Source organism: Martes martes, assembly GCF_963455335.1.
Source record: "Martes martes genome assembly, chromosome: 10".
Lineage (NCBI taxonomy): Eukaryota > Metazoa > Chordata > Mammalia > Carnivora > Mustelidae > Martes > Martes martes.
In genome coordinates, this window is record NC_137898.1 from 47,149 (window position 1) to 61,032 (window position 13,884).

General features: G+C 59.7%; 1 protein-coding gene across 1 annotated transcript; it reads right to left on the reverse strand.

Moving 5' to 3' along the window:
• Positions 1–474: 474 nt before the first annotated feature.
• Positions 475–2,850, reverse strand: LOC308350487 (interferon-induced transmembrane protein 3-like). Its single transcript, XM_080815810.1, has 3 exons — positions 2,123–2,850; positions 1,396–1,965; positions 475–813 (listed from the first exon to the last, which is right to left on the reverse strand). Exons 2-3 carry the CDS (start codon positions 1,549–1,551, stop codon positions 673–675), a joined length of 297 nt encoding a protein of 98 aa, XP_080671936.1. The 5' UTR covers positions 1,552–1,965; positions 2,123–2,850; the 3' UTR covers positions 475–672.
• Positions 2,851–13,884: the final 11,034 nt, after the last annotated feature.

Sequence of the window (13,884 nt, forward strand, 5' to 3'; positions counted from 1 at the left end):
TCCCCCAGGCCACTCGCAGGCTGTCCCTACCCCCAGGGGAGCAAGGACAGAGCTGGTGGGCTGGCGGAGGCAGCAGCACGAGGCAGCCATGTCTGGATCGGCCGGAGGGGCTGGGAGGTGCGGGTCTCCACCAGCCACACCCACAGAGACAGGAGCCCGCGTCCTCCCCCAGGCCCTGAGCTGCCCACTCCCCCCAGCACCAGTGTGTCCGCACCCTTGAGCGTCAGGGAGCCCCACCCTTGGGACCAAGGGTGTTCTGGACACGGGACATCCTTGGGTCGGGGACCCCCATCCTAGGGCCCTGGCCCCGCTCTCGTTCCCAGCAGGGGGCCGGAAACCAGCACAACCTGAGGACAGGCGCTGGCCCCTCAGAGCCCCTCAGCTGGGCAGGCTGTGGGGAAGTGGGCTGAGTCTCAGGGGCAGGCTAGGGACTCCGGCAGTGCTCCCCACCCCCAGGAGACATCACAGCGCCGTCACACGCGCAAGTGTACTTTATTGAACTCAGCTGTAGCCAGGCGGGTCTGCAAACACAGTGCAAAGGGCTGGGTGCTAAGGGGCAGGGCCAGAGGCCCCGGGGCAGGGCCAGCAGCGCGTGGTGGACGATCGGGTCCTTGGCCATAGGCAGCTCATAGTATCCTATCTGTTGCCTTAAATTCTGAACGACAGTGCGAACTATAAGCGGGTGAAAACGACAACGATAGAAGTGATGGTCAGCAGGAGGCCCAGGACCAGGGCACAGGTGTTCAGGCACTTGGCGGTGGAGGCAAAATTCTGGGCTCCAGTCATGTCACCCACCATCTTCCGGTCTCTGGACTGGGAGGGAGAGATGGGGGGTGGGGTCAGGACAGGGTCCTCAGGTGCCTCCTCCTCCCCACCCCGGGGTGGTCCCTGCCCTTCACCCTCCCATTCCCTGGAGCCTGAGCAGGACCCCCACCTCTGCCGTGGGCCCCTCCCTCCTGGGGCCTCCCTCTCCCTCCTCAGCCTCGCAGCCTAGCAGGGGACCCCAGGGCTTGTCCTCCCTCTGCTTTGGCCCCTTCCCTGGCCTCACGCCCCATCACGGGGGAGCAGACTTTAAGTACCTTTTGCTTCTTTTGCACCAGACTTGAGGTCTGAATCCACAGTGTGAGGTTGGAGTGTCCCCACTTAGGCCGGGAGGGAGAACTTCTTGGGGACCGTGGGGACATGAGCCGACCCTGCCATCCCCATGTCCTCCCCGCAGCCTCAGCCTGTGCTCTCCCTGGGAGTGGTCCCTCGCACACATGCACACACTCACACTCGTACACACACGCACACCCTCGGGCTTCCCACACCCCGCACGCCCTCTGGCCAGGTGGACCCCCAAGGGCTCACGGCACCTGCATCTCCCGGGAGAGGCCCCCGCCCCCACACACGCACCTTCACAGAGTAGGCGAAGGCCGCAAAGCCCAGGCAGCACCAGTTCAAGAAGATGGTGTTGAACAGGGACCAGACGATGTGGTCCCGCACGGGCGTCTCCGTCTGGATGTCGATCACGGTGGTGGTCTTGGGAGCCGAGCTCTGGGGGTTCTCCATGACGCCAGCCTGATGGTCTTGCTGGACCGTGTTTAAGTTTAGCGGACGTCGCGTCCTCGCCGGGGAAGGCAGGCCGGGGACTGCAGTTAGGTCGCCGGAGTCCTGACCACTTGCAGGGTGAGGCCCGGCTGCGGGCGGGGGCCCCAGGTAGGGCTCAGCCCCAAATCAGGGTCCCCTCTCCCCAGGTCGGCTTCCTTCTGCTTTCTCCAAAGTGTCTCCTTCCTGCCGTTTTGTAACTGGGTGACTTGGCTGCTGCAAGACGTGGACCAGCCCCGAGGGTCGGGTTCTGAGTGCTCCGTGTGTGCGGGTCAGGCCCAGCAGCCCGTGTTGCCTCTCCCAGAAGGATCCTCCAGCCTCTCCCCAGGGTCCCGAGGAGCGAGATCACCGGGTGCTCCAGGAGGTGAGGAGCCCGTGCTGCTGGAAGATGGGAGGCTCAGCCGCTGGGAGCTCTCCTCCCTCGCCCCTGCCCCCACCAGGTCACCCGCAGGGGAGGATCTTGGGGGGAAGGGTGGAGAGCCCGCTCTCGCTCTCGGAAGGGGCTTGCCTCACCGCGGGCCCTTCCCTAACTTACACTCACACCTCTTCCGCCCGCAATCCACCACCACGGAAAGATGAGTTCATCAGAGCAAGAGAAGTGTTTCACCTAAGGTAAAGCAGGCCCTGTGTTGGGGCTGAAGGGACGGTCGACACCCCTGGCACCCCAGAAGGAATGCCGGCAGAGGCCTGGCTCCTTCCCCAGCCCTCGTTCAATGTCCCTCCAGACGCTCCTGCTCTGCCCCTGCGGCCCCCGGTCAGCATCCGTCCCCGTCCGCGCTGGAGCTTCCAAGGCCCCCAGTGCCTCTGCCCTGTGTCCTGTGGTCACGCTGGTGGCCCTGCTCTCTGCACTGCCCCTCCGGGACTCCTCCCGCTCGACTCCCACTGCGGTGAGGGCTTCCAGGCCGGCTGAGTTCCAGTGGAAAAGGGCAGTAAGTATAAAAAGTCATCATTTTGAAGACTTGGTGAGAAAAACATTTTTGATAAGATATAATGTGTTTCGTTGATAACATTTTTTACTGATTATATGTTGAGATATCTTGGATGTATTGGCTTAAATAAAATAGATCATTAAAATATATCTTACTTCTTTCCTTTTGCTCTTTTAAAATGTGGTTACCGGAATATTTAAAATTGGGTTTGTGTAAAATAAATTCAAAATGGATGAAAGACGTAAACGTGGACAGGAAACCATCACAATCCTAGCGGGAACACCACAGCACCCTCCCTCTGTGACCTCTTCGTCGCGAGCAGCTTCTTGCTGGACGAGTCCCCGGAGGCCAGGGAAACAGAAGCAAAAACGAACTACTGGGAACGTCAGGATGAAAAGCTTCTGCGCAGCAGAGGAGGGAGTGGACAGGACCACAGGCGGTCTACGGAGTGGGAGACGGTGTCTGAAAATGACGCACCTGATAAAGGGTCAGTGTCTAAAATCTGTGAAGAACTCACCAAACTCAACCCTCAAACGACAGACAATGCAGTTAAGAAATGGGCAGGAGACACGAACAGACACTTTTCCAAGACACCCAGACGGCCCAGAGACGGAGAAGATGCTCAACCTCACTCAGGGTCGGAAAACGCATCGAAACCGCGACGAGACGCCACGTGACGCCTGTCAGAACGGCCGGAGCGGGTCGGGAAACGCCAGGTGTCGGCGAGGACGCAGACGAAGGGGAGCCCTTGTCCCCGCGGGCGGGACGCGAGCTGGGGCAGCCGCACGCGGGGACGCGGCGGGGAGGGTCCTCGGGGAGGGGACACGGAGCCGCCCCCGCCCCAGCGGTCACGCGCTGGGGACTCCCCCACAGGATACAGAGAGAAGCCGTGAGGGGCTCGCGTGCCCCAGCGTTCCCAGCAGCGCGGTCGACAGCAGCCGGACGAGGGAGACGGTCCACGTCCGTCTCCGCGGACGAGTGGGTACAGACGGGGTGTGTCCGCATGTCCCCGGGGCATCCCTGGCCATCGGAAAGAACGACCGCTCGCCGTTCGCGGTGACGTGCGTGGAGCCCGAGAGGGTAACCCTGAGCAAGATAAGTCAGACAAAGTGACGTGATTCCTCTCAGATGCGGAATTTCAGAAACAACAAATAAGCAAAGGGAAAAAAGAGAGAGAGAGACGAACCAAGAAACAGACTCTCACTTAACCCTAGAGAGCACACTGCGGGTCACCAGAGGGCGGCGGGGCAGGGGGATGGGGGGACCTGGGGAGGGCATCAGGGACGCGCCCTGGGAGCCGGACGCAAGTGTTGAGTCGCTGCGTTGCACACCTGAAGCCAACAGCACACTGCGTGCGAACTCATGGGAATTCAAACGGAAACTAAACAAGAAATAATAGAATAGAGTTGGGTTCGTGGCCTACACTCTGCTGAAGTCACAGCCAGGGGCAGCGTCGGAAACCTGGAAGGCGGCATCGAGTCAGGTGTGAAGAGGGGCGCGACTCGGGGAGACCCACCTTCCCCGGCCCCGTGCGTCTCGGCTGCTCACGAGCGGGCCGGGCTCTCCCGCTGAGTCTGCCGCGGGCCCCGCTGGGTCTCTGCCCACGGGCAGCGCGGGTCACACAGCCTCCCCCTCTGTCCCCCAGACCCAGCCGCTCTTTGTCAGATGGCCCTGGACGGTTTACGACAAGTCATGCTCGTTCTATTTAAAGTCTTAGGAGTTTTGCAAGACTTTTTCTTTTATCTTTATCTTTTTTTTTTTTTTTTAAGATTTCATTTATTTATTTGACACAGAGAGAGCAAGAGAGGGAACAACGCCGAGGGAGCTGGAGAGGGAGAAGGAGGCTTCCCCCAGGACCCCGGGGTCATGACCTGAGCCAAAAGCAGACGCTTCACCACCGACCGAGCCCCCCAGATGCCCCTGCAAGACTTTTCTAGCAAATTCCTGAGGACAGATAATCAGGGGAGCGAACAACTCGGTGACAGGAAAACTTACCTAACTTTCTTTTCTTTTCTTTTTTTTAATATTTTTTTAAAAGATTTTACTTATTTATTCGACAGAGAGAGAGAGATCACAAGTAGGCAGAGAGGCAGGCAGAGAGAGGGGGAAGCAGGCTCCCGCTGAGCAGAGAGCCCGATTCGGGGCTCGATCCCAGGACCCTGGGATTTAACCCACTGAGCCACCCAGGCACCCACTTACCTAACTTTCTAATCGCACAGGACAATAAAACTGGTGTCTCCGCGAACACTCTATCAAACCAGATGTTTCCAAAGTCTGGGACAGAAGATGTCTCCTCCTCCCAGGAAGCTCACGGTCTGGAACTTGATGAGTTCGCAGTTTAAGGAGAAAGGTCATTAGCGGCCAAACAAGCAGGAAACAGTTTTGCTTCACACAGAAACGAGGAGCAGAAAGCATTCACGAGAGCAATCGGAAATCATCTCCCTAAGTAGGTCCCTCTGTCCCTGGGGGCGCGCGGTCTGCTCAGTCGGGTACGGACCCCGGCCACCAACCCTTCCTTCCCAGCACCCGCTGCACAAGAAGTGCCTTTTTAAAAAATATTTTTTCATTGAAGTTCAATTAATTCACATACAATGTATCACTGGCGTCTGAGGTACAGGCCTGTGTCCCTCAGTCTCACGGACACCCGGGGCTCATGACATCGCGTCCCCACCGCTCCCTCCCTCCTCCTCCCTCCCCCCAGCAGCCCACAGTTGGTTCCCTGAGATTGAGAGTCTCGCTCTCTGGCTCCGGCTTGTTTCATGTCCCTCCCTTCCTCGACGATCCCGTCCGGTTCTCAAATTCCCATATCAGGGAGATCGGACCATCATCGTCTTTCTCCGATCGACCTGCTTCGCTCAGCGTGATGCCCTCTAGCCCACCCGCGGCGCTGCAGACGGCGGGACCCCGTTCCTCCCGACGGCCGCGCCCTATTGCGCTGTGCGCCCGGGCCACGTCTTCTCCGTCCGTCCGTCTGCGGGTGGACACCCGGGCCCTCCCTGGAGTCCGGCTCTTGTGGGCGTCGCTGCTCGAAATGTTCGGGAGCGCGGGCCCCTTCGCCACATTTGTGACCCGTGCGACTGCTGGGTCTCGGGCAGCTCTATTTTCCACTCCCCAAGGACACTCCCCGCTGTGCTCCCGCGTGGCTGCCCCATCTCGCGTCCCGTCCAGCACTGTAGCAGGGTTCCCCTTTCTTTTCTTTTCTTTTTTTTTCAAGATTTTATTTATTTAAGACACACACACACACACACACAGAGCAAGCACGAGCCGGGGAGGGGCAGAAGCAGACTCCCCGCTGAGCAGGGAGCTCCCTGAGATCATGACCTGAGCCCAGCGTCACTGGGCGCCTCCAGGATTCCCCTCCCCCTCCCATGTCCTCGCCAACACCCACCGTTTGCTGACTTGTTAACTGTAGCCACCCTGGTGGGGTGTCCCTGATGCCGAGGGACGGGAGCTTTCGTGCCTGTGTGGGCTGGCCGTCTGATGTCAACAAGTGCCTTTGGGAGCCGCAGCTGGACAGCAGGCCGCAGGCACGGCCGGGGAGCCAGAGCTTGGAGAGGAGGCCCGGGTGACCCCGGAGACTTGGAACAGACGTGAGAGAAGACCTGGGGCCCAGGGCAGAGGGGGAAGCCGTTCTGCGTGAGTCGCAGAGGGAGCCTCTGTCCTCCTGCCCTGGAGCCTGGAGGGCTGGACTCCCGTCCCCCATCCACCCTTCTCTCCTCCGTAACCTGCCAGATCCCTAGAACCACGGACTCCACTCTGCAGTGCTCCTCCTGCTGTTGCCAAGGCGACGGCCTTCCCGCGGGGCGCTGGTGCGCATGTCCCTGAAGCTGGTCACGACTCAGACTCACAGCTGCTCCATGGGGGTGCGAGGGAAGGGCGTCTCGCCGGGCAAGCGCGAAGGTGGGATTCACCACGTTCCCTGAGGTGCGCACGGAAGCACGTGCTGGGGAGCCCCGCCCTGGTCCCCAAGGACAGCACCTGGACCGCGCCGCCCCTGCAGACCCACGGTGGAGTGGTGGCACGAGCAGCAAACAAGGCTTTCTTTGAGGTCCCCGCAGCTCAGCCTCGCTCACCCTGAAGGATCCAGGGAGGGACCGCCATCATTTAGGACTTTGAACGTGTGGCATCAGCCTCCAGCTCGGTGGCCGGCCACAAAGAAGGATTCGTGGGGGCTTGAGAGAGTGACACAGGTGAGCACGTGTGATGGTAGATTGTCCGGGCGACTGGACTGGACCACAGGGCCCAGAAGCCCAGCATCGTCCTGGACGTGTCGTGAGGGGTTTCCGGGTGCTACTGACATGTCCGTCAGGGGACCGAGTGAAGCCAGGCGGCCTCCCCAGTGTCAGCGGCCTCGCCCAATCTGTCGGGGTCCTGACTAGAGCACGAAGGTGGAGGAAGGGAGCATTCACTCTGCCGACCTGCCTTCGAGCGGGGATGTCGGTCTCCTCCTGCCTTAGGGCTCAGACTCAGACTCCGGCGGGCGGGCAGCCCTGAGCCTCCACCACCACGTGAGCTACCCCTTGTCCTCAGTGTCTCGCTGTGTGTGTCCGTGGGTTCTGTTTCTCCGGGAACCCAGACTCGTACAAGCAGTGAGGAAACCGAGGTGAGACCCCAACCCTGTGATGTCTGGAGGAAGGCCTGAGAGACAACGATTTACAAGAAAAATACATTTCTCAGACCTTCTTCATGCAAGGCTCCTGCGAGCTCTCAGAGGTGAACCAGGGTCTCACTATAGTGAAGGTGACTCCCGGGCCCGCCCAAGGGTGTCCCGAGGACCAGCTGTGGGACTGGAGGGCTGGAACCTCCAACCATCTCCAGAGGTTGGGTCAGCCAAAGGCCAGTGACTTGGTCGCTCATGACGGTATGATGACGCCTCCATAAGACCCAAGAGGACAGTTTTCTGGTCCTTTTCCTCTTCAGAGACCGTCCATACGAGAGAGACCCAAGCACTCCCGTGTGCCCCGAGCTCCGTGAGGGCCGAGGCTCCTTTGTGTGAGCCCTGCACGGCTCCTCACCTGCCGATTCGTGTCCTTTGTCACAGCCTTTAATGCCTGGTAACCCCACGGATGTGTTTCCCTGAGTTCTGTAAGTGGCTCTAGTAAGCCCAAGGGACCTGTGGAGGGGCTTGGAGCCTCCAGTCTGTAATGGTCCGTTCAAATCCCCGGCGACAGCCAGGCCTGTGATGGCATGTGAGGTGGGGACAGTCGGATGGGGCCGAGCCCTCCGCCGGGGCTGTGACACTACCTCTGCGTGGACGGTGTCGGAACCCAGCAGGCGTCCAAGAGCCGCCGGGCGCTGCGCACGGGGCCCCGCACTGGCCCTGGGTCCAGGGGCCACAAACCGAATGAATGTGCAGCCTGGGACAAGACGTGGGCAGACGTCTGCAGTGTACCAGGCACCGGAACCTGCCCGGCACCCGCCTCTCAGTCGGCTTCAGGGGCTGAGCACGAGAACGCCGGAGAGAGCAGAGCTGAGCGCGGGGGAAAGGGAGCGAGGGTGGGGCCGTTGGCTCGTGGATCTGCCTGAAATTCAGTCAGACGTTTCGAAGTTGACGAAGCACGTGAAGGACTTGCACTGCCCTGAGAAACCGTGACCCCCGTTCTCGTGGGTGAGACGGGCAGGGGACGCTTCTGCAAGAGTGAGGACGAGGAGCATGGAAGCCCGACCAGGGAGCCGCTGAGGGCCCCCAGGGTGTCCCAGCTTGGCTCGGGAGACAGGAGGGCTGAGGTCTTTCCTGGGCCCCCCCAAGCCAGGGCTGACCCCAGCGCCTGTCTCTGCTCCTCCGATGTGGGGCCCCGATCCGAGTTCTCCCACTGGGAGGAGACACGTCTGGGCCGGAAAAGGGGACTCGGCGTCCCTCTTGATCTTCTCTGCCTGGAGACGCGGGACGGTGCCCCTGGGGAGGGGCTGTGTTTTTCTCAGGGGAAGGAGAGGCTGTTGGAGCCAGGCAGTCCTTCGTCCTGTGCACGGGGTCTCCAGCTCTCCCGGGCCCCCTCCCGTGGGAAGCAGGCACACGCACCGGGACTCGCGGGGTCCTGCGTGACTGCGGGGAGCAGGGCCCCCTCCGCGGCCTCTGCGAGAGCGAGGCAAGGGCAGACGGCGGCGTGGGAGCCTTGCGGTGTGGCCGACGCCCACGGGCGTCCCAGGCCCCAGCTTTTCTGTGGCTCTTCGGAGCTTTCAGCCACGGTCTCACGTGTCTCACATCTTTTCTGGCCGGAATCTGGGGGAGTCAGGAACGCGAGCCCTTCCCAGCGCTTCTAGCGGCCGTGCCGGAGGAACTCAAGAGTCTGGGCTGCCGGGTTTACCTTTTCTGATGGGGACATTCGGCAGGTCCCAGCTCCACTCGCGGAGGTGTTAACGGGCCGCCAGAATGCACACAGCCCAGGGGACGACCGGACACCGGGAAACCCGGCGCTGTGGCGGCCTCGGGAGGCCCCCACCGTGCAAGGCCGCCGCTGTCTGGACCCCCGCGTGGAGCCAACTCTCAGCCCCGAGTATGGGTTGCACCGAACCCAAGCGAGTGCTGGCGAAGCCGCGGTTTACGTCTGCGGGTTTGACCTTTCGCAAGGAAGCCTCGCGGTCTGTTCTCCGGCGCCCACGTCCCTTCGCACGGTGCTGCCGTCGTGAGCCCGGCTTGCGGGCGGCCGCAGTCCACAGACTCGCTCCCGTGCGGTGCGCCCCTTGGCCTGACCCCACCTTGCCTGCTCTCCCGGCCGCGGCTCGGACGGCTGTCGCTCGGGTCCGGCGCCCACGGCCAAGAGAGAATTCCTGAGACGTCTGTGGTGCAGAAAGTTGATTTTATCAAAGCCCGGGGATTGCCCTGCAGGTGGGACGAGCTGCACTGGGGCTTGCGGGGGCTCCTACTGTCTACCCGGGAGCTGGGGGAGGCGAGGACAAAGGCAGGTTGTCCAAAAGGACTGTGGTGAGCCGAGGAGGACCTTCGGGACCCTGGAGGCCGTCGTTAGGCTAAAGGTGTTTCCGTGTAGCAAGGCCCGGGCATGAAGACAGTGGGGTTCCTGAGGGCGCCATGGGGCAGTGTGCCGCAGGTGCCAGAGAAGTGGGGTGCCACCCACGCTCCCTCCGGCCGTTTCCCTCAACCCTGCGGAAGTGAGGGGACATTAGGGCCCCCGGGAACGGGGTCTACGGGGCTCTGGGAGTTAGGAGATGGACAGGGAGCTTCTTCCCTATAAAGCACGAAGACGTGAGAGCTGAGGGAGACCCTGCACGCCAGGACTGTGATCTCTGTCAAAGAACCATTTGTGGTTCCTTCCCGGCATTCCAGGGCGGCCGGGCTGCCTGAGGGGCGGCCCGCGGACCCCCTGGAGGATGTCAGCCTCTGCTCTGTCCTCGACTTGCCGTCCCCTCCCTCAGCCAAGGGAACCAGTTCTCCGACTTCAGTGGGCAGCCCAGGCTGTCCCCACAGTGGCCGCGGCGCGTGCACCCCACAGCAGCCCCTGGGGGTCGCCGGCCCCACAGCCTCGCTGGTCCTCCAGCGGGATTGAAAGCGCTCTCTCCCGGTGGCTTTACCTGCTGTGTCCCTGATGGTGGGTTACGTGAGGTCACAAGCAGGTCACAGCCTCAGTGGCACACTCCAGCGGGCTTCTGTCCCCGCACAGGGACCTGGGAGGCCTCTGCGAGCGCAGCTGACCCGACGGGCCTCACTTGGCCTTAGCCCACCGCGGCGGTCCGCTGCAGGCGGCGGGCACAGCTCCTCTCCTGCAGGATTTTCACTAGTTTCCGTGGCCTCCGGGTCCCGTGCTGCACCGCGCGAGCCCCCCAGACGCGACGGCATCCTCACAGACACCGAGGTCTCGGAACCGGCCGTGTCCCAGTAACCGCAGCGTGCGTGGGAGGCCGGCCGCAGCAATGGCCCGGGGCTCAGCCCCTTGTCGGGGGCGGGGGATGGAGACCTGGGGCTGGTCCACGATCCCCCCACGGAGGAAACACGGCCCCTGTGTGCGCCCCAGGGGACAGATACACAGGCAAGCTCTGTCCATGCGCTTTGACCCAGAAAGCTCCCCAGACACCCTCTCGGGCTCTCACAGGGCTCTGTCTGGAATTTACCGTTTCATGTCTTTGTCTGAAGGCTTGAACACTCCATCCGTGTCATTTTAGTGGCTGATGACGAGGTTGCCCAAGGCTGGCTGAGGACAGGGCAGAAGCCGACACCCTGCTCCCCACCCCCGGGTGGGGTCTGTGTGACAGTCCTCGGGCACACACCCCACGATCTCACTGTTAACGCCTTGTTAGAGGGGAAAACCACATTATTAACTTGACGACGGCAAGGCCTCCAGTATCCCGTGAGCTTCTTTAACAAATGAAAATCCCCCTTTTCCCTGCTTCCCCCAACCCCATATGCAGACTCAGCCGCCTCTCACAACCCCGACACAGCGGCTCTTTTGCCCACGGGCTGTCCCCGGGCTTCAGTAAAAGCACCGTTTTTGCACCAAAGATATTTCAAGAATTCTTGCCTCGCCCCACCGAACCTCACCTTCAAAATTACACCACTCTCAGTGCCGAGAGCTTTTGCTTTTTTAAATTATTGTTTATTTCCTTTTCAAAGATTTTATTTATTTATTTGTCGGAGAGAACACAGGGGCGCGGCAGCCAGAGGCAGAGGCAGAAGCAGGCTCCCCGCTGAGCAGGGAGGCCCACGTGGGGCTCGGTCCCAGGACCCCGGGATCGTGACCTGAGCCAAAGGCAGACGCCCAACGACTGAGCCACCCAGGCGCCCCTGAGAGCCTTCCCTGTATCCTCATTTAGTAGAACTCCATCGGTCTGCTCGCGCTCGGCTGTCCACGAGATGCGCTCCCGGACTCCGCTCTCCTGGTTCACGACGGGTTGAAGAGTGGTTTGTTTCTATTTATCTGAGTAGAGATTCTGGGTTTCTCAGACCTGGGGCGGAATGTCTTGCAGCTGTTTTGTAACGTTCTTACCCTTTAAGTGTTCAAACACGGATGTCCCCCCATTTTCCATCCTTCTCCTCCCGGAACTCCGAGGAGCACACATGGGCGGCTCTCAGAATCGCCTCCCCGCCCGTCGCGCTCCCCCCCCATTTCTGTCTCCATGAGGCAAGACCTTGGAGCTGGCAGTGTTCACCCAACCAGCAAGCACTGCAAACCCACCCACCGAGTCCTTAACTGCGATTTTCCTGCGTTTTGCAGTTCTAGAAATTCAAGTTCCCGTGTCCCTTTCTCCGGCTTTCCATCCATGCTAATGGGCGTTTTCTCCGGGAGCTCAGGGAGCGCGGCTGGTCGGTCACCTGGGGAGTCCAGTGCCCAGAGTTTCTGTTGGCTCTTTCCTGCCGACCCTCGCCATGTTTTCTCGTCTCTTCGGGGGCTCCGCATGGCTGATTTCAGGCCTCGGATGACACTTCCCCAGGGAGGGTCCTGGGACCCTGAAAACACCTGAAATTACCTAAACTCCTTTTCAGACATTGTAACTTCTCCATATTTCTGGATTTTTTAAATAAAGATTTTTATTTATTTATTTAGAGAGAGTGGATAGGAGGAAGGACAGAGAGAGAAAATCTCAAGCAGACACCCCACGGAGTGCGGAGCCTGCACAGGGCCCGATCTCACAACACCGAGGTCATGACCTGAGCCCAGATCAAGTCGGACACTGAGCACCGGAGCCCCCAGCCGTCCCTGCGTCATTTCTTAAAGTGCACCCCCTGGTGGATCCGCCTTTCAGTTCATATTCACTGTGATCTTTCTTCTACTGGGACTTATTTGTCATGGTTTTCCTGTTTCCTATTTACGTTTTTGGGTTCTTTTCCCTTTTTTGTTGATTTTCATGGGATGAATCATTTTTTACTTGGTAAGTTTTATAAAAACTTGCATTTGTGTCTTGATTCAGCACGTGCTTACTGAGCACCTACCGTGCGCCCAGAATTGCTGTGCGCGGCGGACGCCCAGCACGTGCGGCCGCGTCTGGGGCGAGGGCTCTCCAGGCCGGCTCAGCACCGCTCCCCGCCTGCGCTGAGGGCACGCGGAGGTCCCAGCTTCACGCACACTCCTCTCCAGCGGTACGGCTCAGGATTTCATTTGGGGTTTATCTGGTCGAATCTCCTTTGCTGCAGCCCTCGCTCTCAAGTTTCTGGGGGGTGGTTTGTCCCCAAGCCAGACTTTGCAAGGGAAGGTTCTATTACTTTTGTGACAGCTCGCAGCTTGTCCTGCGAGTTCCTCGTCCAAGCAGGTTTTCAATGTAATGTTCTGTGGGTTTCTGGAAGTACCTTTATTATGCTGTTTCAGTGGAATGACAGTTTGGCTGGCTGCTAAATTCTATATTTGTTTCTTTCAATTCTTCAAAATAACACCTTATATGGGGCGCCTGGGGGGCTCCGTCGGTTAAGCCTCTGCCTTCGGCTCAGGTCATGATCTTGGGGTCCTGGGAGGCTCGGCGTGGAGTCTGCTTCTCCCTCTCCCTCTGCCACACCCCCTGTTCGTGCTCACTTGCTCTCGCTCGCTCGGTCAAATAAAAAAATAAAATAAATTAACACCTTATAGTCTCCTTACACGATTTGCTGAGAAATCTGATACCAGTGGCTCTTGTTCTCTCGTAGGTCATCTGTTCTTTCTCTCTACGGAACTTTCTCCTTCTGGAAACTCGGCTTTTGATGCAGTCTGGATGGGTCCGAGGACACCGGTGGGGGCCCTCACGGGACCAGACGTGAGGGTCTGTGGCTTCGTGTAGGATGGAAACCGAGCGCACGCTGAGAAGAAGAGCGAGCAGAGTTTGTTGGAGACGGAGGATGTGGATAGGACAGAGCGTCCGGGAGGCTCTGAAATGAAAGCAGAACGAGTCTCATCCTTGCTTGGGGTCTGTTTTTATTGAGGATGGTGGTCTGGGACACATGTCCTCTCAGGCCTCTGGGGAACTGGTCAGAACAAGGACAAGGGTTCAGGTGTCCTGACCTATGCCCTTGATCGGGGGTCTTGGCGTCAAGGTGTCTGGAGCCGGTGGTCTTGGAGAACATTCACGAGGACCTCACCTGGTCACTCCTTAGATGCTACCTGTTGTGCTGGAAATCTCCAAAGAAATCACTGACCCCTTGACCTGTACAAGGAGGACCTGTGCTACCTGCGCAAGGAGGCAGGTGTTGGGCAGGAGTAACAGAAGTGGGAAAAGAAGCGGAAGAAGTGGTTCACGGGGGCCGTCTCCCTGTCCCAGACGCGCGTTCTGAACAACCAACCTGAACGTGAGGCAGACGCACAACGTCCACTCTGCCTGGCTTATTGGTCAAATAAACACACATTACCTCTGCTGCATCTGTCAACAAGTAACCTGGCGTGATGGAATTTTCATAGGTAATCTAGACACAACTGTTGAGGAGAACCAATGAATTAAATGGATGTAAGTGGAATAA